At 43.4% G+C, this 25,668-nt stretch overlaps 2 protein-coding genes and 1 non-coding gene across 32 annotated transcripts in view; all 3 read right to left on the reverse strand.

Annotated features, from left to right (window-relative positions):
* Positions 1-7,242: 7,242 nt before the first annotated feature.
* Positions 7,243-10,128, reverse strand: HAX1 (HCLS1 associated protein X-1). Of its 2 annotated transcripts, XM_044944323.1 has the most exons (8): positions 9,738-10,128; positions 9,529-9,617; positions 8,928-9,190; positions 8,570-8,757; positions 8,099-8,150; positions 7,871-7,977; positions 7,651-7,741; positions 7,243-7,506 (listed from the first exon to the last, which is right to left on the reverse strand). In XM_044944323.1, the coding sequence occupies exons 3-8, from the start codon at positions 9,163-9,165 to the stop codon at positions 7,421-7,423; spliced, it is 762 nt and encodes a 253-aa protein (XP_044800258.1). In that variant the 5' UTR covers positions 9,166-9,190; positions 9,529-9,617; positions 9,738-10,128; the 3' UTR covers positions 7,243-7,420. The 2 variants fall into 2 exon arrangements, with proteins under 2 accessions (XP_044800258.1, XP_006044260.2); XM_006044198.3 differs by lacking the exon at positions 9,529-9,617 and having other exon boundaries at positions 9,738-10,127.
* A 164-nt stretch (positions 10,129-10,292) lies between these two features.
* Positions 10,293-25,668, reverse strand: part of UBAP2L (ubiquitin associated protein 2 like) — a 47,435-nt gene continuing 32,059 nt past the window's right edge. For 9 of the 29 annotated variants that reach the window (XM_006044178.3, XM_044944312.1, XM_006044177.3 and 6 more), the window contains 12 exons: positions 25,373-25,547; positions 24,370-24,442; positions 23,109-23,304; positions 22,930-23,018; positions 21,414-21,467; positions 20,635-20,716; positions 19,784-20,001; positions 19,313-19,418; positions 14,262-14,329; positions 13,020-13,217; positions 12,551-12,601; positions 11,063-11,701 (listed from right to left, as the gene is read on the reverse strand). In XM_006044178.3, the coding sequence (XP_006044240.1) occupies positions 11,606-11,701; positions 12,551-12,601; positions 13,020-13,217; positions 14,262-14,329; positions 19,313-19,418; positions 19,784-20,001; positions 20,635-20,716; positions 21,414-21,467; positions 22,930-23,018; positions 23,109-23,304; positions 24,370-24,442; positions 25,373-25,547 (1,406 nt within the window). In that variant the 3' untranslated portion in view covers positions 11,063-11,605. Of the gene's footprint in view, positions 11,036-11,062; positions 11,702-12,550; positions 12,602-13,019; positions 13,218-14,261; positions 14,330-17,486; positions 17,891-19,312; positions 19,419-19,783; positions 20,002-20,634; positions 20,717-21,413; positions 21,468-22,929; positions 23,019-23,108; positions 23,305-24,369; positions 24,443-25,372; positions 25,548-25,668 lie in introns of those variants that run through there. The other 20 variants (XM_044944319.1, XM_025287765.2, XM_025287762.2 and 17 more) reach the window with 8 other exon arrangements.
* Positions 20,793-20,927, reverse strand: LOC112585864. The gene has a single exon (XR_003110439.1). It is a non-coding gene; the product is annotated as a small nucleolar RNA SNORA58 (small nucleolar RNA).

The following is a 25,668-nucleotide window of genomic DNA, read 5'->3' on the forward strand; positions in this document are numbered from 1 at the left end:
ATCATCTTTCAGGATTTGAAAGAGCTCAACTGGAATTCCATCACCTCTACTAGCTTTGTTCATAGTGATGCTTCCTAAGCCCCACTTGACTTCACATTCCGGGATGTCTGGCTCTAGGTGAGTGATCACACCATCGTGGTTATCTGGGTCATGAAGATCCTTTTTGTTTAGAGATTTAGAGATAAAGATTCTTCCGTGTATTCTTGCCACCTCTTCATAATATCTTCTGCTTCTGTTAGGTCCATACCATTTCTGTCCTTTATTGTGCCCATCTTTGCAGGAAATGTTCCCTTGGTATCTCTAATTTTCTTGAAGAGATCTCTAGTCTTTCCCATTCTATTGTTTTCCTCTATTTCTTTGCACTCTCCTATTTCAAGCATCTCTCCTTGCTATTCTTTGGAACTCTGCATTCAAATGGGTATATCTTCCCTTTGCCTTTTAATTTGGGACAATTCAGAAAAATTATCTCCATTCCAGTTGCTTTTTAGTCACTCGGTCGTGTCGGACTCTTTGGGATCCTATGGACCGTAGACAGCCAGGCTCCTCTCTGTCCATGGGATTCTCCAGGCAAGAGTACTAGAGTGGGTAGCCGTTTCCTTCTCCAGGGAATCTTCCCGACCCAGGGATCAAACCCATGTCTCCTATGTCTCCTGAATTGGCAGGTGGATTCTTTTACCACTGAGCCATCCAGAACTCCCTGTAAAATGCTAGGATCAGTTGAGGATTCAATGGCAACCACACTGTGTCAGCCACTCCCTTTGTGGAATCTTGATTTCTTCACTTTCCTATAGGTATTTCTCTCAAGAGCACTCCTAAACAAACCTTCTACATTAAACTCTCCATGTCAGAGTCTATTTCTAGGGGGACCCAATCTAAGACATATAGTTCTCCCAACCCTACACACTGCCTCCTATGGGCCACCCTCCTTGAGCCTTTCAGGCTGAAGAATATCAAAACTCACCAAAACCTCCCTGCTCTCTCTCTCTCTCTCTTCTATCATTTTAAAGAAGAAAGGTAAGTTTTATTTTTGTAATTTCTCCTCCAACAGTGGGTGATTTCAAGAAGCCTATAGAAAATGATCTGAAAGGGATGTAGCAGTCAGTTCCCTATGACTTTTTAAAACTAACTCACCTAGTCTGCCTTCCAAAACAGGACTCCACATTAAGGAGAAACTGTTGGGACTTCCCTGGTGGTCCAGTGGTGAAGACTCCACACTCCCACTTCAGGGTGCTTGGCTTTGAACACTGGTTGGGGAACTGAGATGCCAATAGCTGTGTGGGAAGGCCAAAAAAAAAAAAAAGGATAAGCAAACAAAAAACGAGAAACAGCTGTGCTTGTTAATTTACATGTTAAAAAGTTGCATTAAATTTATTGTATATAAATTAATTTGTATACAAATAAATTGTATTCAATTTATAGGTACTTTTGGGCAGAATTGCTATCTTAATATTGTTTGTGTTCCAAGGAGACTGCCCAGGTGGCGCTAGTGGTAAAGAACCTGCCTGCCAATGCAGGAGATACAAGAGGCGTGAGTTCAATCCCTGGGTTGGGAAGATCCCTTGAAGGAGGGCATGACAACCTACTCCAGGGCTCTTGCCTGGAAAATCCCCATGGACAGAGGAGCCTAGCAGGCTACAGTCCATGGGGTCAGACAGAGTCAGACACGACTGAAGTGACATAGCACACACTGTGGGTGTGGTATTGCTCTCCTTTTATTTAGATTTTATCTCAGCAATTTTTGTAGTTTTCAATGGTAAGCTTTTGCACTTATTCTTCCAAAATTATTCTTGTATATTTTACTATTAGTTATGCTATTGTGAATGACTTACTGTCATTTTCAAATTGTTGCCAATATATAGAAATACATTTTTTTGGTATATTGATCTTATATCCTGAAACCTTGTGATACTTATTTATTGTTGTTATTATTCAGTCGCCAAGTCATGTCTGACTCTCCACGACCCCATGGACTGCATGCAGCACACCAGGCTTCCCTGTCCCTCACCATCTCCCAGAGTTTGCCCAAGTTCATGTCCATTGAATTGGTGGTGCCATTTATTACTATTAGTAATTTTTTTTGTTTTTTATTCCTTAGGATTCTTTTTCTACATAGAAAATCATGGTATCTTTAAATATAGTTTTACTTCCTCCTTTCCGTTGCAACTCTTTCATTTCATTTTCTGGCCCTATTATCCTAGCTGGAACATCTAGTATGATGTTCAATAGTAGTAAGAGCACATAATCCTAATGTTAGTGAGAAAGCATCAGTCTTTTCTATTAAATATCCTTTTATATCTACCTCTCTTTTAGACTTCTTTCATGTCTAAACATGACTATTATATTGCCATATTTAATTCATAGTTTAACTGGATATACAATTTTAGATTGGAAACAATTTTCCTTCAGTATTTTATCTTGTCTTTTAAGTCCAATATTGCTGTTAAAGTTTGAGAATATTGTGATTTCTCATCCTCTGATTTTTTTTTCTGTCTGAAATTATTTGGATTCTCCTTCAACTCTAGTGTTCTAAAATTTCCTATGATGTGCCTTGGAGTGGGTTTATTTTCATCCTTGGTATCTAGCATGTGGTGAGTCCTTTCATGTTAGAAAGTAATATCCTTTGCTTCTGGGATATTTTCTCAAGTTACTGATCAGTTATACCATTCTAGTTTGCTTTTTTCCTCCTATTTTCTATCTCTGTTTTTTGGTCTACTGTCTTGGAGATTTCCTCAACTTTATCATCAAAATCTTTTGTTAATAGTTTTTCATTTCTGTCATTTTTTTTTAAACTCCCCAAATTTCCTCTTATTTTGTTTATTCCTCTTTTGTAGCTTCTTGTTCTGGTTTATGGGTATATCATCTCATATTTCCAATATAGTAAAGTTTTGTGTGCTTGCTAAATTTTTATCTTTCTGCATAGTCTCTGTTTCTTCCAAGTTGCTTCTTTTGTTTGTGATTCTACATCCTTCATCTTAAAAGCTGCCCACAGATGTCTGGTAGCCTCTAGCTCCATTTGTGTTTACAGTGGTACTCTAAAAAGCTGATTAGAAAAATCAATTGGATTCTTATACACTAGAAAAGTTAGGGGAAAAAAAGTGAGAGGACATAGTCTACCAAATACAACTATAGTATTTAAAACTGTGGTATGGGCACAAAGATAGGCAAATAGATTAATAGAAAAGACTAGAAATTGTAACATTTGTACATATATTTGTATATATTTTTCCAAAGGTAAAAAAATGAAGTTGGTCCCCCTATTCATACCATATAGGGAGATAAATTCTGAGTGGATTTTATTTTATTTTTTAAAAAATATTTATTTATTTTGCTGTGCTGGGTCTTAGTTGTGGCACTTGGGATCCTTAGTTGCAACATTGCAGACTCTTGGTTGCAGCCTGTGGGATCGAGTTCCCTGACCAAGAATCGAACCCAGGCCCCCTGCCTTGGGAGTGTGGGGTCTTAGCCAATGGACCACCAGGGAAGTCCTGATTTTAATCTTAAAAAAGATAAAAACTTAAAAAAACTTAAAGCAAAAATACCGATCTTTCTCAACTTACCACGGGGTTTTGTCCCTATAAACTCATCATAAGTTGAACATGCCTTTGATATATTTAACCTAGTGAAAATCACAGCTTAACCTAGCCTACCTTATACATGCTCAGAACACTAGAGTTGGCCACAGTCATCTAACACAAAGCCTATTTTATAATAAAATGTTGACTATCTCATGTTATTGGATACCATACTGAAAGTGAAAAACAGCACCATTGTTTACCCTTGTGATGCCATCGCTACCTAGCATCATGAGAGTGTACTATACCACATATCACTAGCCTGGAAAAGACCAAAACTCAAACTTGGAAGTACAGTGTCTACTGAACACATGTCACTTTTGCACCACCATGAAACTGAAAATTTGTAAGTCAAATCATCATAATTTGGGGACTGTCTCTTGTGTTTTGAGATATGTGTTCTTGTGATATGTATGCCTTTAGAAAAACCTCTTTAGGGAATTCCCTGGCAGTTCAGTGGTTAGGACTCCATCTTCTCACTACTGGGGGGCCTGGGTTCAATTCCTGGTCAGGGAACTAAGTTTCCACAAGCTGTGCCCCCCCAAATCCCTTTATCATTTTATTGGGGTTTCCAGAAGGAACAGAGATAAATTTATAAGCTCTGCCATTCTAAACCATAATGCTAAAAACTTTTTTAATGAGAAAAATATCCAGTAATTTTTAAAAGTTGAAGTATAGTTGACTTATATTAGTTTCAGGTATACAGAAAAGTAATTCTTTTTGCAGATTATATTCCATTATAGGTTATTATAAGATAATGGGTATAATTCCCTGTACTATACAGTAAAAATCTTTGTTACTTTATCTGTTTTATACAAAGTAGTTTGTATCTGTTAATCCCTTACTCCTAATTTGTCCTCCTTCCATCCCTCTGCCCTTTGATGACCATAAGTTTGTTTTCTAAGTCTGTGAGTCTGTCTTTCTCTTTTATGTACATTCTTTTGTGTTATTTTTTAAATTCCACATATAAATGTTATATAGTATTTCTTTCACTGACTTATTTCACTAAACATAATATTCCCTAGGTACATCCACATTGCTGTAAATAGCAGTATTAATATTTTACTTTTTAAAGGCCGAGTAATATTCCATTCCATATATATACATATATATATATATGGAATATATATATATACCATTTTAAAACTATCAAATGTCACTTATTAAATTCAAAATGATGTCATCAAAAGAAAGATTTGTACAGATTTTTTTACTTCCTTGCAGAAATCACATATTACAAAAATTTTTTATTGAAGTATATTTATTTACGATGTGTTAGTTCTAGGTATACAGCAAAATGGTTCAGTTATGTATGTATAATCTTCTTCAGATTCTTTTCCCTTATAGGTTTTTACAAAATAAAGTATGGTTCCCTGTGCTAAACAGTAGGTGCTTGGTTATCTACTTTTTATACAGTACTGTATGTATGTTAATCTCAAACTCCTAATTTATCCCTCCCCCACATCCCCGCTTTGGTAATCATAAGTGATTTCTATGTCCGTGGGTTTATTTTTGTTTTGTATATAAATTCATTTGTATCTTTTTTTTGGATTTCAAACATAAGCAATATCATATGGTATTTGTCTTCTTCTGCCTGGCTTACTTCACTTAGTATGATTATCACTACAACCATCCATGTTGCTGCAAATGACATTATTTCATTCTTTTTTATGCCCAAGTAATATTCCATTGTATATGAGAATCCCATGGACAAAGGATCCTGGAGGGCTACAGTACATAGCATTACAGAGTGGGTCACAACTGAAGCGACCTAGAATATGCATATATATAAATACACACACACACATCATTTTAATCCAATTGTCAGTGGACATTTAGGTTGCCTCCATGTCTTAGTTATTGTAAATGCTTCTGCTATAAACATTGGGGTGTACGTACCTTTTCAAATTACTGTTCTGATTCTTTCCTGATATATACCCATAAATGGAATTGCTGAATCATATGGTAGCTCTATTTTCAGTTTAAGGAATTTCCATATTGTTTTCATTAGTGGGTTCATCAATTTACATCCCCATGAACAGTGTGAGTTCCCTTTTTCCCATATCCTCGCAGTTCAGTTCACTCGCTCAGTCATGTCTGACTCTTTGCAACTCCATGAACTGCAGCACGCCAGGCCTCCCTGTCCATCACCAACTCCCAGAGTTCACCCAAACCCATGTCCATTGTGTTGGTGATGCCATCCAACTATCTCATCCTCTGTCGTCCCCTTCTCCTCTGGCCCTGAATCTTTCCCGGCATCAGGGTCTTTTCCAATGAGTCAGCTCTTCGCATGAGGTGGCCAAAGTATTGGAGTTTCAGCTTCAACATCAGTGCTTCCAATGAACACCCAGGACTGATCTCCTTTAGAATGGACTGGTTGGATCTCCTTGCAGTCCAAGGGACTCTCAAGAGTCTTCTCCAACACCACCCTCTCAAACACTTCTTATTTGTAGACTTCTTGATGAGTCATTCAGACAGATGTGAAGTGATACCTCATTGTGATTTTGATTTTCATTTCTATAATCATTAGCTAAAGAGTCTAACAATGTCCAACTCTTTGTGACCCCATGGGCTATAGTCCATGGAATTCTCCAGGCCAGAATACTGGAGTTGGTAGCCTATCCCTTCTGTAGCAGATCTTCCTGACTGAGGAATTAAAGTGGGGTCTCCCACATTGCAGGTGGATTCTTTACCAGCTGAGCTACCAGGGAAGCCCCTAATAATTAGCTATGTTAAGCATTTTTTCATGTGTCTGTTAGCCATCCACATGTCCTCTTTGGAAAAACATCTGTTCGTGTCTTCTGTCCATTTTTGATGGGATTTTATTTTATTTTTTTGGCGGGAGGATGGGGCACACAGCATGTGGAATCTTAGTTCCCCAACTAGGGATCAAACCAATGCCCCATGCATCGGGAGCATGAAATCTTAACCACTGGACCACCAGGGAAGTCCTGACTGGAGTTTTTTATATTGAGTTCTACGAGCTCTTCATATACTTTAGTTACTAACCCCTTGTCAGTCATATCACCTGCAAGTATTTTCTCCCATTCCATAGATTGTCTTCTTGTTCTGTTGGTTTCTTTTGCTGTGCAAAAGCTTTTAAGTTTAATTAGGCTCCATTTATTTTTGCCTTTTTTTTTTGCCTTGGGAGACTAATCCAAGAAAATATTGCTACAATTTATGTTACAGAATGTTTTACCTATGTTCTCTTCTAGAAGCCTTATGGCTCCATGTCTTACATTTACATCTTTTTATTTTTCTATCTGATGTAATGGAAAGTTCTGATCTACTTGTTTTGTGTGCAGCTGTCCAGCTTTCCCAGTACCATTTGTTAATGGTTAATGGTTAATGACTAATAATGCTTCGCCAGTTATATTTTCTCTGAATTATCCAATCATAGTAATTTCACACAAAGGGAAGCAGTTTTTCCCCTACACTTACATACAGTTTTTTTTAAAACTGATGCATCCGCATGTGGAAATTTCCCTGGAGCTAACACTAGTCATCTATTCATAAGGAAAGTCATTTCCTAAAGGTAACTGGTCCTTACTTATCAAAATCAGTTTTGCAAGTAAAGCAAAGAGATAATTTTTTGTGGGCCAAGTTAATTGGGGAAGCTCTGGATAGTGTGAGAAAGTGGAATAGCCATGACAAAACCAAGACCAAAGAATTAGCATAAATAAAGGTTTTATTGGTCAGTTTGGGTGACTGACAAACTGACAGACCTTCAGTTCACTGTTCCACACGCCCAAGGTCCTGAGGTGGCAGGAAGACAACTAAGCCCACTAATACCGAGAAGGGGTGGGGGGTGGAAAGAATCTAAAGGCCTCTGAGATTAATTAACAAGGCTACCGGGACCGGAACCAACGTCCTAGGAACAAATCCAGGATGGAAGAGGAATCATCCAAGGATGGAGGTGCTGGTGATTCTGGACCTAAGGGGAAAAGTGATACAGCCTAAATGAAAGAGATTGGAAAGAGGCAAAGGAGGGCAGTAATGTTAAAGGGTAGGAGAGAAACGGTTTCCCTTTCCCATGGAATTAAGAGATGGATCCCTTTGATTTATACTCTTCACTTACCATCTCTAGGACTGTTGCCTGCCTCCTGACGGGTTACCGTGGTCTCTTTCCGGCCCTCACTGTCCACCACAGTCCGGCGCTCCTCTACAGTCTACAAGGAGAAGTCCCCCCACCATATCCCTAACATCACTAAAGGTGAGTTCACTGGTTTCTTTACATAGTCCCCCTTTCCAGAACATTCTCTGGTCACAGCTGCCTTTACCCGTCTCTCCCAACTCACCCCATCTGGCTTAGTGATCTTGGTCACAGAGACACTCTTGAAATAGGATTTGGGTTGGGGCTGCAGAACCGGGCCAAGACCCTCCTGAGAAACCTGGGAATCAAGATCTAGAAGGGCACAGAAAGGAAACAAGAAAGAGTCCAAAATGAAGAAGGGGACAAACGTGGTGACAGAAATTTCAGGGAGGGAGACCAAAGGCTAGTAAATGTTGTCTCCCTCCAGACTCACCATTGTCTTCTCTGGCTCTAGAGTGGGGGGTCACAGGCCACGTATCATCAAACTGTAGAAGAAGCCAAAGTAGGTCAAATGACACCTTTCAATCTGAAATCTGAAGGGCCCCAGAACCCAAACTATTTCCAAGTTCCAAAACCACTTTTTTTCAGGAGAAATGATCCCAGCAGGATGGCTTTCTTTACTCGCTCCTCCTCCTTCCTACCTGATTCATGTATTTCTCTACCAAAAAGCATTCCTGAACTGACACTTTTCTGTCCTCCTTCAACATTTCTACTTTCTCCAAGCATCGTCTACAGTAATTTTTAACAAAAAGCAGAACTCCCATTTCCTCCCAAAGAAAATCCTACACAAAGCTTAATATAGAAAACAGACAAATACAACCCAAGTCTGTTAGATTCCAGCAAGGTTTCCAGTCCTTAAAGTCAGTCTCTCCACAGCTCCCACTTCAGGCCCAGATGTACTCACCCTATGAAAAGGTCTCCGGGGGCCCCAGTCTGGTGCTGGTTTGGAGGATTCAGATCTTGCATCACTCTCCAAGCCCCCACCAAAGATCTTGGGCTGGTGACTATCTGGATACTTAAGCATTGAGTCCCGAAGCGTCTGTCCTTCCTGCCGTCTCTCACCAGGTGTCTCTGACTCAGGACCTGGAAGTTCTGCAGAAAGGTGGCAGGTGGATGCTGGGAGTGGGAAAGGACTTGGGCTCTTTTAAATCTCCTTGAAATCATCAGCTTTCTCACACTTCCCAACCTCCCCCCCCCACCCCATCCCCAACTACTCTCTGCAAGAAGAAACCACAGGTTCTTCCCCAGGAGCATCCACACACCAGGAGGGCGGGAAGGCAAGGTCCAGGCCCCCATCTCGCTGAAGATGTTATTGAAATCCCGTACTAGGTCATCAAAGCCGAAGTTATCGTGGAAACGCATTCCTCCTCCTGGGCTGAAGCTGAAGCCAAAGCTAAATTCCTCGGGGGACTGGGGACCCTCAAACCTCGAGTTCCCACGGCCCCACGTGACTCCTTCTTCTTCCTCTTCCTCATCATCTTCGTCTTCATCGCGAGTCATTCCTCCAAAAAAGGGATCTCTGTGGCTAGGGGTGGAGGCAGATTAGCCACCAAAATTTCAGCACTACTTAAACCATAACATCAGCTAATGCTCGACGAGTGGGACAAGAGTTGGGATCTGAGAGCCTGAAGTGAGGGTAGATGACTGGCCATCGGGTTTGTTTTGCTTCATCAGTCAGTCCTCACCTCGTGCCCCGCCCCCGCCCCCGCCCCCACCCCACCCCCACCCCCACCCCCACCCCCACTGCTTCCCCGCGGCTTTTCTTAAGTGTTTCCCAGCCCCTCCCCGCCCCCAAGGTCTTGCTCACTTGTCCTCTACCCCGGAGCCCCATTGTCTTCCCCACCCGGTCCCCTGTTGCATCACCCTAGATTGGAGAAAGGCTTAAGCGGCTGTCTGTTCTTTTAACGACCGCCCTGGTTACTGTCGGGGGCTGAGTGTTGAATGTTGACCTTCTTTTCCGCAGGAGTTGTAGGAGGGTAGAAAAGGATGTTTTTCCAAAAACAGGGTGTCAAGGGTCAAGCTCCCCTCAGAGTACTCCCACCCCTCCGTGTCTGGCCGGAACCCGCTCTCACCTCCGAGGTCCAGAAAAGCCGAAAAAGCCCCGAAAGAGGTCGAAAAGGCTCATTCCCATAGTGGGACTCGAACCTTTGAAGCCCACAGCAGGTAGCAGCCAGAGCTACGCCGTCGGAAATTGAGCTAACGTCAGACCACGCTGCCGGAAAGCAAGCATGCGATCGCACTGTCGTAAAACAACCGTAAGCCGGACGTCGCTGAGGGGCGGGGCGGGCGATCCTATCAAGTTCTAAAGACTTTCTCTTTTGCCCCCACCTGCTTCCTGTGAAGGGAGCGGGCGTACTGAATTTCCCAACGAACACTTGCCCTCTAAGCCAATTCTTTTGGCCGACTAACCCACTCCAATAGGATTTCGAGGGTTTGACGCTTGATGGCACTGGAGACAGCCGCCAGAGGGCACCCCACCCACACAAATGAACCGGACCCAGACCCTCCCTCATTGCATTCACCACACCCACGGACCCGTGTTCTGCCTTAACCCACCTCGCTCCCTTCTTTCATCCCGTGCTTCTCCCCTGACTTAAGTCTAGTATTCGAGGAATGGACAAAATGTATCAAGCTTCTTCTACTTTAATAATGACATCCCCAGAGTAAAAGACACAGGAATGCATGGATTTAACTTCATCTCTCCAGCTATTAAGTAGTTTGTCAAGGTAGGCTCTGCAACCATCAGAATAGACTTTGTAAGAGAGAAGAGAAATCTAGTCAAGTTTTGGGAAGAATTTGGAGGTATAAGTATCCCCTTTTGCCTGACTTTCAAAGCCTCTCCCCCTCTCTGTGCCCCCACCTCCTTCCCAAACCCGGCCTTGCTCCAGCCGCCTCCTCTTCCAGGGTCTGGATATTAGCTATGTTCAACGAAAACACTCACGCAGCAAGACCCACTGCTTCAGTTTTGCGAGCCAACAGTGCATGTTTTGCCCTCATTTCTTTCCAGTTTATTTGCCTGGACCCATCTAAATTAAACTTTGATTCTATTGATACAAAGTGATTTCTTTCAGTTCTTGCTGAATCCTCTCCCTTTCCACCCAGGATCAGCTATCCCACTCCCTCACTGCTTACAATCTGCTATAGATCTGAAGGAAATGAAGATTTGCAATGATTCTTTACAGGCACCTCTGTGAACTTTTTGAGGGAGGGCGAGGGAATCCCCTCAAGGGCAGCACATTAAGGTCAGAGGAGTTCTTAAAGGGCGAAGATTTCGTTTTTATTCCAGCGCCTTCGGGGCCTGCTAGAGAAGGCCCAGTTGGTACAGTAATATTTATTCACCAAGCTGGTCATCGACGAGACTGAGGACATCCTAGACGGAGCAAGAATGGGCAGAGGCTGAAGGTAGAGGTTTTCTTTTTATATATACAAGACACATTAATCCATTAAATTTGAGGACACAGTACAAAAAAAAAAAACCACTTCAACTAATTTATCTGACAATGCTGTTCATATTCATGACGCCATTTTTTGTTGTTGTTGTGTTTCCTAATAATAAAGGAGGAGACTTAGGGCTGTTGGGCTGATATATATTTGGGGGTCCCCCCTCCCCACCTCACCCACACACCACCAGGGTGAACAGGAGGAGGAGAAGAGAGGGCAGGGCCCACAGCAAAGTTTCATAATCTTGAATGCAAGGGAGGAGGAAGAGAGGAAAGGAAGAAAAAAAAAAAAAGAGAAAATACAAATCCTATAATACATACAACAGAGTGGGGATGGTATGGGAATGGGACAGACATGAAGCTGAGGCATGGGGTGGGCCGCTGGGGGTGGGGGGTAGCGGAAGCCCCCCACATTCTTTTCTCTCTTTGATGCTGTTTCCATAGTTGCCAGGCTGAGAAGCCCTCTCAGAAGATGGGACCGGGAGAAGAGGATCGGGGCCTCAGTTGGCCCCCCAGCTGTAGCTGTTGTAGGCAGACTTGTTGGTCTGGGGCTTCTGCGGGATGGAGCTGGTCTGGCTACGTTGCCCGCTGCCCGTCTGCAGGGGAATGGGAGGGTGAATGGGGAGGAAAAAGATGTCGAGTTAGTGGGACAAATTTATGACATCTTCAAGTGGAGATTTAGAAATTGTTTTACTCTCCCATTCCCCTGGCTTAGAAACTACTCTGAAACTTGCTTCTCAACCATCAGAAATTTGGTTTATATAGCAGTTAAGAGCACCTCTGACAAGTAAAAAAGCACCTATAAACTTTAAATAAGGGAAAGATGAAAAGAGGGCAGGATACTTTTGGAGGCAAGATAGTGAATCAGTTCTACTCATTTTCAATTCCACCTCCCCCCACCCTCAAACCCATCCTCTCCTGTTCCAGAAGGCTACTCTCTAGAGAGAATTATGGCCTCTTGGAGATGGGTAATCACAAGGTGATTTCACTTTCATTGATCCCTATAAATGCCTCAATTTGGGTATCTGTAGTTGACAGCAAGGACGTCCTTACTCTAGCTGCCCAAGCCACCTATGAGGAAGGGGGAGAGGTCACTTGCACCACCCCAGGGCTCCCCAGCCCTATCACACTTCACATCTGTGAGCCTACTTCAGGGAAGATAAGAGAGTCTGAGGCCCCAGGCTCCAGATGCTGCTCCAAGAATCCTTTCCATTCCAGTAACCAAGTGTTTCAAAAGTCAGGGAAGGGTAGAAAGAAAAAGAGAGCATTGAGGAGGGGAGGACAAGAGAGGAACGGGAGGCCAGAGAGCTCAGCAAGGTGTTTGTGTTTGTGTATCCCGACTTGTGACCGTGCAATCTCTTCTCTTCAAGTTCCCTGAGACTGTGGAGGTGAAATGGGGACTGAAAAGGAGTGGGTTCAAGCATATCATCATTCAGTTTCATTACCTGCTCCTCCTGCTGGCGCTGGCAACAGAGAATCATCTGCAAATATGGTAGCTGAGGCAGAACCAGGATATATGGAAAATAAAGGGACAAACTTTGACAATAGAACTCCACCATTAGAAGGGAAAGCTATAATGTCAGGGAAGGGGGAAGGCTGGGAGAGGTTAAGAGGGGAGGTGTGAGCCAGGTCTGATGGGATGAGGACAACTGTGCTATGGGAGGAGGTGGAGGAGAAAGGCGCCAAAGGCATCGGGGGGGGAATGAGGCTGCCATCCGGCCCCTCCTCTGACGTATCCTTTGCCGGCCACTCGTGTTATGTGCGCTGTGTCTGTATGTGCTGTGTGCCCATGGCTGGCGCTGGGGAGGGCTGGGTGAAGGTGGCGGTGAGGAAGGGTAAGAAAAGGAAAGGGGAGGTAGTTTTAGGGATAGGAAGGAAGAGGAAGGGAAAGGAAAGAGGGGGAAGGGCTATTACCTGGCCATCCTGCTGCAGGTGATGGTGAAGGATCTGGGAGTGCGGCTGCTGATGGGGAGTCAGGATGTGCATAAAGGGGGCAGGTGGGTAGGCAGCAGCTGTGGCCGGATTGATGGGCCCCCCACTTCCTAGGGCTGAAGGCAAGTTGAAGGAGGCAGCAGGAGTACCGGAATGAAAACCTTGTTTCTCAAAGGACTGCTATCCAGGAGAAGAGGAGAGAGAGCAAAAGGATCAGCAAACTGTTCCTTAGGATTTCTGAATCTAAGGTCCCCCACCCTGAGCACAGCATGGCGTCACAGAGGGGTGCTGCACCTGAGGTCAGATAGTCAGGCCTCAGCCTTGGTTCTCGTCTGTAATAGCTGGGTGACCCTGGAAAACTGCTCCGTCTCTCAGCCTGCTTTCTCTTACATGAATCAGGGATGCTAGTAACCTCTCAGTTGTAAGGACCAAGTAAGAGGACAGGTGTGAGATCACTTTGTGAAATCTAGCATCGTTCATGAACACAGTGCAACATGTTGACCACTATTAGCACAACCTCTGGAGTTGGGTAAAAATTAGAACTTGTTGGATATTAAAAAAAGAAAATGAATACACACTGAGGTATCTTGAGTGTTAATGGTCTTGGTCATGAAGCACTCCACCACAACTCCTAATACTTTCCCTGGAACTTTTAATTATTTATGGTGTATGTGTGGGAGCAACAATACTAATCTGTGTATAATTTGGATGCCTCGCTTTAATTACTGGGCTGTGTTGTATCCTTTCCCACTGTTACAGACTTACAAAGAATGGGAAGAACCACTTTCCTTTCATTCCATTCTATTCTCTGAGAAACTTATGAAAAGGTTGGGAGGAACGGGCCAGGAAAACTTGCGCAGTAAACGACATGACATCACAAGAGTTTACCACACTCCACCTTCCTGTAACATTTTTCTCTTTTTTTCTAAGAGGGCTAAATTTAAACTTCAAGAACTCACTCACTTTCTAGTAGGATGGGTTTCCTGATACCTCTCCTAAGAGGACTGTTCTTGTTCACTGTCTTTTCCCGCCCTTTGGCCATATGGCTTGTGGGATCCTAGTTCCCCTACCAGGGATTGAACCCAGGCCCATGGCAATGAAAGTGCCAAGTCCTAACCACCGGACAGCCAGGGAATTCCCATGTTCAGTGTTTTTCTATCACTGCAACTCCACCTCCTCGATGTCCATCTCTCTTTCCAGTTCTATCCAGAGCCAGGCACCTACCTGGGTTTTGGAGTACACAGAACCCGAGATATCTGGCACGCCTGTATTACTGGAGGTGACTGACACACCTGGGGGAGGAGGAAACAGACAGGAGGATTAGCTCTGCTAACTGCCTGGCCCCATCCCTGGGAAATGATGATGCGTGTGGCTTTTCTAGCTAGAGCACTGCAAGGGAATTTTGGTCTGTTTTTACAACTTCATGTCAGTCCTGAGGAATAATAGCTCACAACACAAAAAGGTTCTCTAAGGGGTTGTTCTCTTGCCCTTTCCCGATGTATACTGTTTATGTGAGAGTGAGGGGTGTTGTTTTTGGGAGCACCAGGGAATATAGCCAAACTTCACTAGCCTATGGCTTTCAAAACTCTCTGTGCCAAAGCCCAACAGGACTGTATTAAACTTTTCATGTCCTTTTCAAACTTCACTAGCCTATGGCTTTCAAAACTCTCTGTGCCAAAGCCCAACAGGACTGTATTAAACTTTTCATGTCCTTTTCAAATCAGTCAGCCCAAACTCCACTCAGTTCTGCAATCTTGCTGCTGAGTGGGCTCAAAATTCATGCCTCCACAGCATAAGGAAAGTGCTAAAGGAGCAGTTCAGTTCAACCCCCAAGAGCATTTTCATTCTCAGAGCCTCAGTTTACTTGGTCCAGCTTCCCTATTTTCTTGGTACTACTAGGCTACATACTTACGATTTACAAAGCAAATTTCCATTTACTCAATTTAAGCCTAAGTGTGGAGAGGAGAAAGGGTAGACAGGGTTAGGCTCTTATAGCCTAGGTGGAACACAAAATCCAACTGTCATTCTAGTTTACAATTTCAGCTTTTCTATGAGGTAAAAGCTCTAATCCATACTCCAGCAACTTATGTGTTTCCTATTGAAAAACTCCCTACCACCATGATGATTTTATGGAAACCACAACAGTACAATTCCCCATTTTAATCTGTACTCCTTAAACTGAAATACACATACTGTACCTCCCAGGGTATGGGGCAGTAAGAATAGGAAAAAAAGCCATCAGGTAAAATAACCCAGCATCTTACTAGTGAAAACTGTATGCAAATACTGAAGAAAAAGTAACTGAAATTTTACTAGGAATTTAAAGCTTGTTTTCTAAAGATCTGTTAAATCTCAGAAGGTGAGATAAAACGAGACTTCAAAAAAACAATGCACTTCAGGCTGGGTCTTTGGATTTTCCTCTGCTGTTAGGAGAACTTTGATGAGTTTTTTAGAACTAAACTGACGGAGTCACACAACACACACACACACTGATGGAGTCACAACAAAGCAGGAATCCTCCATTTACCCACAGTTCAACAGCGATCTCCATTCAAACTCCAAAATCCAAATTCTCCCTAGACCAAGGCAGCCTTCAAAAGCTAAGCCCACCTTGGACAGCCACTTTAGAATCTTCCCAATAGAAGTGGTGTTTACCCTGGAAAACCCTCCCATATCATAAGTCCAGACAGTTTCAGGGAGGAACAGACACTAACTAGGAAAAGTAAAGAATTACAGACACTAATGGATGGCTCAGTGAAGAAGAACCTGCCTGCCAATGCAGGAGATGCCGGGTCGGGAAGATACCCAGGAAGAGGAAATGGCAACCGACTCCAGTATTCTGTCCATGGGAATCCCATGCACAGAGGAGCCTGACGGGCTACAGTCCATGGGGTCACAAGAGAGTCAGCCACGACTTAGCAACTAAACAACAGAAACCAAGCATGAGAAAATACTTTACCATCTTCAAAGTATCAACTCTACATTTCAATGGCACTGGAGTAAAAGGGGACAAAACAGGAACTAATCAGGTAGTTTTTTCCCTTCCTTTTCCAGCTCTCAGATGCTCATTTGGCAAATCACTGGTAACAGGCATAACTTTAAGAACAGGAGTTCATTTATGGAAAAAGCTAAGCTAACGAGGTGGTTTGTGTGGAAGGGTTGAGTGTAAGGTGTAATGGACAGGAGAAAAATAGAACATCTCTGAGGGAAACCAGAAGAGACAATGACCTTTACAGTGAAGGTTCAAACAGCTTGCCAACACCCCTTGTCATCCCATACAGAATGGGAGAAATGGCTGTTCTCAAGCCTAGTGGTAGGAAGGAATTTAGTTCCAATGTGCCCTTAACGGGTCTCATTCTTTCTAGAGGCTGGACTGGCTCAAAAACACCTTCTAGTCTAGAAGCCTTGATTGGGCTACTGGTTGAAACAATTGGAGATGGAGAAAAAAACAGAAGAGTGTAGTAGCCCTAAGTGGCCTCAGTGTAAACATCTGAGACGCTAGAAAATAACAGGCATTCATTTCCCTACCTATTGTTCACCAATTAGAAACCTCCGAGTTTTGCTTTCCTTCCAACAGTCAACATCCCCAGGTTAATCCACACTCCCAAGCAGTGATGATCATACAAACACAATGTGGATGGCGGGGAGGAGAAACAACAAGAAATCTCTCCCAGCCTGGCAACCCCCGAGAAAGCTGGGCACACTCAAAAGACAAAATTTCTTCAGAGGGCTGGGAACAAATACAAAGGTGGTCAAATATCTGGGTTTCCAGTTAACCAAGGACAGAGTTCTCACTGTCCAAGTTAACTCTATGAATGAAGGGCATTAAGAGGGGATGAGAATTTCCATAGTCAAGGAGGTGTTTAACCAAACCTCTCCCACACATCCTTAGCTACACCCAACAACTGCGAATTGACTAATATTCCATAATCCCTAAAAAGCCATCAAGGGACTCTAAGAACAATGTTCCAGGCTAGAAGAGAGTCCACAGCCCAAGTCATCAACTAGCTGGTCACGCAAGACTTTATCAGATCTCAGCCAGCCATGCGGCCTCTGGGAACCAGATGTGGGTACTAAACCTGGAAGATACTTTCATAACAACAGTTCTGAACACATTCTCTTTAGCCTTTCACAATGACATGACACTAACTTTTCTGTCCTTTCCTCTCTGCTTATGTCAGAGACAAGGGGAAGATCTAAACTGAAAAGTGAAGAGCTATAAGCAGCATCGAGAATGGAGAATTTTCTACAAACAGCTTTCTTTACCAACTAATCAACAGGCTTGAGAACTGAGGCCACTTCCCTTCCCCCACCTTAACAGATTCACCATACTGAAAAGTTAATGGTTCTTTGACTATGCTGGGGTTTGACTGAAAAGGCCACCCTCCACCCACAGCACAATGTTGGCTCCTAGTGTCCAGAAAGACATGCACGGAAAGAACGCCAGAGTTAGCTAAAGAAATACCACAGTTTATTGAAGACTACAAATATTTTGTTACAAGTTGAAACTACATGCCTTCCAGAAATCAAAAGCAACAGCAGGTGTGTGCATTGATGCTTCGGAGGAGGTGCTGCACCGCTTGAATTCGAAATGGGTAAGACAGGGTCAGACACATGGGGCAGAGGGAAATGAGGCAAGGGCAAGTTCAAAAGCCCAGAAGGTATCCACCAACTCATTCCCCCAAGCCACGCAGGCCATGGCCACAGCTCAGCAGGCTCTCCTCAGTGGTCTGGTTTCTGAAACAAGACTTCAGTGCAAATTTATACACACACACAAAACACAGCCCCCGGCCTTGGGCCAAATTAGCTCTCTGCCGTCCAGAAATGCTTGTAAGGGGGTGGATATTTTCTTCCTAAAAGGAATCAAATACATAAAAATAAATGAATTTAGAGGTTGATGAGGAATGGGATGACAAGAGCCCTCTGTGGGGTTGGGAACTGGGGGTTCTCAAAGGGTTGTTATAGGTGTCTTAAATCTTAGGGAAAAAGCTGGGATTTCCAAAATCCGATAATGCCATCTTCTTATATTACCAATCATCTACCTCTTAAAATTCTTGAATCTGGTCCAGTTAAGACCTAAATCTAAATTCCTGTAATAGGGCCACTCCAACACAAGAGCTTGTAAACCTCCCTACCAAGGACTGGAGCTGACCTGCTCAGAGAGAGGGGTCCCTAGCCACAAGGAGTCTGGGTATTAACAATTTAATCTCAGTGAGTTATCTCAGGATTTCTTTACTTCGTATCTCAACCCACTGTAAGTCATACAACACAGTTCAAAGCTCCACCTGATGATAGTTTCCAGACTTACTGCTCTCTTTCTCAGCTCAGTTTCCCAGTTACTGAAAAACCTTGGACAAGTTTAACCATCTGGAGCCCATACAAGGGTGAAGAACACAGATGTAGCTCCATCCAAACCACCGTGAAACCATAACTGAGCTAAGAATTTTAAAGAACAACCCTCCACCTCAACCCCAAGCAATGGCAACCACCTACTCTCCATACACATCTACAAGGCACTGAGAAAAGTAGACAGAATTATTTTATTCAAAAACTCTTACCTCCTGTCCCCCCAAAACAGACAGTAGGTGTCAGGTATGGGAGCAAAGGATAGGATAAATACCTTTTAGGTCAGCGTCCATTCAGAGGATCCCCGTATTTCCCTCCCTGCCGTCAGCTGTACAATGGACTTTGTGAAAAAACCAGCCACAAAAATGAAGGAACCCAAAGGTCCAACTCTCCCTCTATTGAGCATTTGTGCCCTACTCCCTTCTTTACTCATCTTAGGCCCTCTAGATAGGGAATAAAATGAGGGGCCACATGAAGAAAGTTGTACTATAAAGAGATTTCAGCCAAACCTACCACAGTGTGCTAGCTAAGAATCCATTTAACTCTTCTATTCAGTGAATGAATGTATCACCTACTGTACTTACCAGTACCTTAAATGTTAACACCTGGCCCCACTGAAAAATCTCAGTAAAATCTTGCGTAGATTTGGGTGGGCCCCTTGCTTCCCACCCAAAGTTTAGGCCAGCCAACATATTCTAATAGCCAATTTGTGCCCCAGGGCATTCTCATCATGAGTAATGAATACGTGTTCTACTATTAAGCTCCTCTGTTGGTGCTGCTCAGACAGAAACCCAAGTCAGACAAACATGAACAATCATACCTGGAGCAGCAGCACACCCTTACAGCCCTATTTTCTCAAGCTTCGAATCTTCCTCCCTGAAACTCATTTAATAACATCCCAATGACAGCCAGGGTCAAGGTGAGCTTACCAGTGTTGTATCCGTGAGACCCATAACCACTTGGCTGTTGGAAAGGGGTGGCTGATGCATTCACACTGACATTCACACCATGCTGCTTGGAAGAGGTAGGAGCCACCTGAAGAACAAAAGGCCAGCACTACAGTGACATGGCGGCAAAGTACCATTTTAACCCACTCCAGAGATTGGGCATTCAAGATGGCTACCCATCCTGATGCAGGCTGTCCCGTTTGCTTAGCAAAATGGCTCAGGGAATGAATGACAGTCTGAGAGAAGCAGAGCTATACATTCCCCCTTTAGCTAATTCTGACAACAGGCAGTCCCTTATCCCAATACCACCTATCCAGCCCCAATCCCTCTCCCAGGCCAGAAGTGGAAATTGTTCCTCCTTATTCATTATTTAAAAGTCATCTAGCTTTGAAAGTAGCTAGCATAGTGTCAAGGATTCTTCACTACAAGTAAAGACCAAGTCCAAGCACTTACAGGGAACACAGCAGGCCCATACTGGAAGGTGCTGGGGAGGCCAGGAACCCCTGTGTAGTATGGCAGGCTGGTGTAACTGTAGCCAGGAGGCAGCGCCGGGTTCAGGAATGTCTGCTGCGTGGTGTGGTGAGTCTGCGTCTGGTTCTGTTGGGGTTGGGCCAAGGTTGTGGCTGGGGCCGGGGAGGAGGCATCCCCGCGGCCGAACTTTGTGAGGTCACCTGTGAAAGGAGAGGCTCAATATATCTGCCTCTTCTACTCCCCACATCAATGTAGAATTACCTCTTCTGATTTCACATGATCCAGGAGAGCCTTGGTTAAAGTTCAATTCTGTGAATTTTATTTTTTTGAGGCTCCGTTTAGCATCGCCCAGGACACACTCTGCACAGTGCCAGTCAAGGACTAATAACTCACGGCTGTGCAATGCTGTGGCAGAGACAAGCTTCCAGAATAAAGCTCCTATGTGGTTTCTCTGCCCACCTATGTTCTTTCATCTCTTCCCTACCCCACCCCCTACTTCCTCTCTCTCATTCTCCTACATGGGGAAAACTCCGCATCGGACCTGAAAAACAATGATAGTCAATAAGGACAACAGGTCAGGCCTATAGCCTGGCAAGGCAATAAGACTGCCATGTAAGTAGGGAGCAGGAGCAGAGATGAGCAAAGGAAGGCCAGGTCAACCACTGTACTTATTTTGAATCTACCGACCCTCTACCGACCCTGATTCATGACATCCATTTTGTATAATAGTTCTGTCAAAGATCTTAATTAAAGTGAAAACTGGATCTACTAATCAGGTTTCTGCCACCAATACCAACACAGCTTCCCTTTATTAAGCCCCATCCCAATCCTACCAGAATAAGGGTTGCTGGCCAGGCTACCATCCCTCCCAGTCAGCGGAGTGGTGGGTGTGGGAAATGGGATGCTGTAGTAATCCTGAAAGAAATAAAAGAGAAGAGACTCAGTGCCACTCATCATTGGCATGACACATCGTACAAGGTGAGAAGCAAGAGAATGTTGGAGAACTGTAGTTCATCCAGCCATTAATGAGCTGGCAAGAGCTAGCATAAACTCCATATTACTCTTGCATACACTGTCCCCCCTGCCTGGCCATAGGGATAGTCAGGCAAGGTCTACAAGTATGCCCACCAGGAAAACACTCCAAGTCCATCAGTACCAATAATATTCTAGATAAATTCTAAACCTCTAGATATAATCCCTAATAGTCTATTACTACTGAGAAAATACATCTTCCTTCCAGAATTCATCAAAGTGTTTGAGACATAAAGGAAGCTTAAACTATGTTTAATTCAAAGATGTCACAACTTTTAAGTGACCTTATTTTTTTTTTGTTTTATTCTTTAACTTTACAATATTGTATTGGTTTTGCCATATATCAACATGAATCCGCCACAGGTATACACGTGTTCCCCATCCTGAACCCTCCTCCCTCCTCAAAGTGACCTTCTGTTAGAACCACTCTAAGTACATCCTAATATATCGTCAAGTATGTACATGGAGGTATGCGTTGAGAAAAAGCCAAGTCTGTGACTTATCAAGTAAACATCTGGAATACTTCAAACATTAATTTAAGATCACTTTCTTTCCCTAAGCTCTACAACCATATACTCACCAATGGAAATCTTGTCTGAAGCATCTGCAAGTCATCATAACCATATACCTGTGGCTGAAAGATACAAACATGTAACAATATTAATGGGAACTGGTCATGACAGTAGCAAACCAAGGAGCTAAGAGACAAGATAAATCAACAGAACTTTCATCCTCATTCATGAGAAAAAAGAGGACATAGATTATTTCCTTCATTTTCTTTAAGAAATGAAATGCAAAGAGATTACATGATTCATGAACGGCCTTAAAGTTTTCCTTGAGCTACATACTGATTCAACTAGGCTGTCCTCTGGGTAGCAGTGGGGTACATAAGTCACACATGAAGAGTTCACTTTATTTTACCACTCTATTTCTCCTTTAGCCTTCAAAATATGGCTTAAAATTTATCTCTCTCAGAAAGGATTCACATTTTACTCTATTGGGTACTAAGGTAGTGTGTTAACTATTTAAAAAGTGCTACTGCGTATTTCATTTGTATGATAATCTAAACTCTCTGAAGGCAAAAACAGGTGTTTTGGGGTTTTTTTGGGGAGTATTTACAATGCTGTGTGAGTTTCAGGTGAGTAGGTTCTCATATACCCACTCTTTTTTTTTGATCCTTTTTCCATATAGGCTGGAGAAGGCAATGGCAAGCCACTCCAGTACTCTTGCCTAGAAAATCCCATGGATGGAGGAGCCTGGTAGGCTGCAGTCCATGGGGTCGCTACGAGTCGGATGCGACTGAGCGACTTCACTTTCACACAATGGAGAAGGCAATGGCAACCCACTCCAGTGTTCTTGCCTGGAGAATCCCAGGGATGGCAGAGCCTGGTGGACTGCCATCTATGGGGTGGCACAGAGTCAGACACGACTGAAGCGACTTAGCAGCAGCAGCAGCCATATAGGCCATTAGAGTACAGAGTTGAGTTACCTGTGCCATATAGTAGGTTCTTATTTTATATACAGTAGGTATATGCATGTCAATAGCAACCTCCCCATTTCTCTCTCCCCTCCTGTATCCCCTGGTAATCCTAAGTCTGAAAAACACGTATTTTTAAAAAATGTTTTTAAATAAATATCCTTCATCTTAATAAGCACTGAATACATGAACCTGACACAAAACTCAGCAAGACAAAAGACTACTCCCGTCATTCACCTATGCTCAGAGAACCACAGACTAACTCAGGGAACTCGACTCTCATCGGGTCAGAGCCAACACAGACCCCCAGGAATTAGGAATCAATCCAACTAGAGAGAATAATTTTCCAGGAAACTGTGAGGGATTCCAGTTAGACACTCTGGCCTTCGGCTTCTGAGGCCCAGTAATTGTTCCACACAGAGAAAATACACAACAGAGGACCTAGTCTAGGTTGAGTCCTTCCTCTTAAAAAAAATTATTTCCCCCTGAACTACAAAGATTAAAGACTACACATGATAACCGCTCATTTATTATGTATAGTCTTCCACCTGAAGTCACAGCAATAAAGACTAGGTATACCACCTTCCTCTTTTGGAAAAGATCATTCAGTCTCACTTACCGGGTAGGCATGTAACAGCCCTGGAGCCATAATATATGGATTAGGCAACAATGGCGGGACCCCAGGAGGGAGGTTGGGAGGAGCTTTTCCTAAAAGAGAAATTATATTTTTATCCTGTCACACCATTACTTTGCTCCTCCATCCCAAAGGAAGGCAATTCAACTTCTACACAGGGTTACCTGAAGTCGTAGCAACTGAGCTTCGAGTGGAGGCTGTGACGGTAGAGTTGCTGCCTAGGCTGAGGCCCAAGCTACTGCCACTATTGAGACTGGAGGAGACACTGACCACTGGCGGGGGAGCAGAGACTGTGCTGGATGTGGTGGAGAAAGTGCTGGAGGAAGAATGGAGATTCGCCTCACTCTCCACGCTCGTGTGCTTCAAAAAGGCAGTGCAGTGGAAAAAAGGAGGAGGAAACAGTGATTAGTCTAACAGGTCAGGAAAGACATTCCCTTCTGTTGATTTTAGCACACCAACTTCCCAATTAAAGAGGCTGAGGAAGGGTACTGGGCATCCTCTGCCAAAGTAACTAGAATAAATGATTAAATACTCTCCAGCTACACATTCTCCAAGATTTATCTGGTAAAGATGGTTAGCAACAGACCCACTGCACATTATCACTCTGTTCAAAAAGCAGCAGAGCGAGTAGGGACAAACTCCCCAGAAACCAATACTGACTGCCCAGTAAGGAGACAAAAGATAAGTTAGGTCTGAAAAATACATTATAGCCTCCTTGCCCACTCTTCTTCACTAGGCTAACACAACAGACAAGTTCACAGGCTAGAAAAAAGTACAAATTCTAATGCATTTAAACCTGAAATAGTGTACTGGAAGAAAGAGAAAATCCTACGAAAGCCTTAGTCCTCATTACCCTGTCCCAGGCTTTTGACAAAACAGACATGGTTTCTCTGAAACAGGTCCTTTTGAAGTGAGTTTTCTTCCTTACCATCTCAGCTTAATTCCACAAATATAGTTGCCACAAAATCACAACAGTGAAATTAATTCTTTAGCCGAAAGTGCTCATCTGGCTTTTACTTTCATAGGATGCCTAGACTCAAACTGCTTATTTTCAGGACTCAGGTTTGGCAAATCCCAGAGTGAGAATGGCTGTATCAGTTAGAAAACAATGTTCTTACACAATTTATCACAGCATACATAGCCCCACCCAGTTTCAGTGTCTTTAAAAAAATTTTAAAAGTCATATACTCAGGAAAGCCATTTCCAGGGCTTTAAGAATTGGCCCACAACTCTGCAGTATTTCTGGATTCTTCTGCCTTTCTTGGCTTCGTATACTTTTACCCCTTTTCCTGCAACCTTAGATCTGTTGTCATTTTGCAACCTCATGAAGAAATTTTCAAGAGTTGCTTCTTGGGAGAATCTTATGGTTGGATAATTGTTTGAATGTAGTAAGACCACATTTCCTTTTACCGCATTCACACTTACCAAAAGAGTGGATGTTGAAGTGCGCCCAGAAGATGTTGATGACGAAAGGGTATTCTGCTGAGTAGACAACGTGCTGTAAGGATAAAGTGGTTGCCATCAGCCACAGTGCTATGGTTATTGCCTGACGTGGAGCTTCAGTCAAGAACTGGGGACTAGGCTGGGGACTTCCCTAGTGGTCCAGTGGTTAAGAACCCACCTGCCAATGCAGGGGACACAGGTTCAATCCCTGGACTGGGAACTAAGACCCCTCATGCCTCGGGGCAACTAAAGCTCATGCACTGCAACTACTGAAGCCCACACGCCCTAGAACCTGTGCTCTGCAATGAGAGAAGCTACTGCAATGAGAAGCCCGCACACCACAACTAGACAGTAATCCCGACTCCCAGCAACTAGAGAAAACCCATGTGCAGCAACAAAGAGCCCGTGCACTGCCGTGAAGACCCAGTGCAGCCATAAAAATTAACAGAGGCCAGACACAGAGAACTAATTTGTGGCTGCCGAAGAGAAAGGGATAGAATTGGAGTTTTGGGTTATCAGATGCAAATTAGTATATACAAAGAACGAACGAACAATAAGGTTCTACTGTACAGCACAGAGAACTATATTCAATATCCTATGATAAACCATAATGCAAAAAATATAAAAAAGAACATGTATATGTATAACTGAATCACTTTTCTGTACAGAGAAATTAGCACATCATAAATTAACTATAATTCATTTAAGTAAAAAAACAACCCAGGCAAAGAAGGCAGAATATGGGACCAAATAGATCTGAGATCGTAAGGTCAACACAATAGTCAGCGAGGGGTAGTGAGCAAAGCCCAAAATAAGAATGGGTTTTGAAAAAGGGAAAAAAGCCTCCTCTGTCTTTACTTCCCATAGCTTGTAGGTGATCCACTTAGATAATGTGGTCTCTGCTAGGCAGAAAGGGTAAGACAAAACCAGAGAGCTCTGTTATTACTATTCACCAACCCAAACCTCCATCCTCACCCCAAATCACCTGCTGTGTTGTGTGGTGGTAGTATTTGGAATCTCCTCATTGTGGCTCAAGCCACCCAAGGAGGATGAGTGCTGATTGGTTGTCGTCAGTAAGGAAGCTGCAGATACCGTTTCACTGAGAGGGGGGATGCCAGAAGTGGAAGGTGAGTCAGATTTCACTGCAGAGCCCGTAGCACCTGGAAATAAAGAAAGGAATTCACATCATCAGAGGAAGTTAAGAGGTGACGACAGTCCTAGGCTGTCCTGAAGATAAAAGTGTGAGTGTGTAAGTTATTTAGTAATGGACCAGTAGCATTC

Source organism: Bubalus bubalis, chromosome 6, assembly GCF_019923935.1.
Source record: "Bubalus bubalis isolate 160015118507 breed Murrah chromosome 6, NDDB_SH_1, whole genome shotgun sequence".
NCBI classification, from domain to species: Eukaryota; Metazoa; Chordata; class Mammalia; order Artiodactyla; family Bovidae; genus Bubalus; species Bubalus bubalis.

What these genes read in the sequence shown, in the direction of transcription:
- HAX1 (XM_006044198.3), bottom strand. Translation starts at nt 9,796, where the DNA reads ATGGGAATGAGCCTTTTCGACCTCTTTCGGGGCTTTTTCGGCTTTTCT. An exon ending in GGCTTTTCTGGACCTCGGAG is followed by an intron (nt 9,191 to 9,737) that starts GTGAGAGCGGGT and finishes CTCCACCCCTAG; the next exon opens with CCACAGAGATCCCTTTTTTG. An exon ending in TAGAGCCAGAGAAGACAATG is followed by an intron (nt 7,978 to 8,098) that starts GTGAGTCTGGAG and finishes GTGCCCTTCTAG; the next exon opens with ATCTTGATTCCCAGGTTTCT.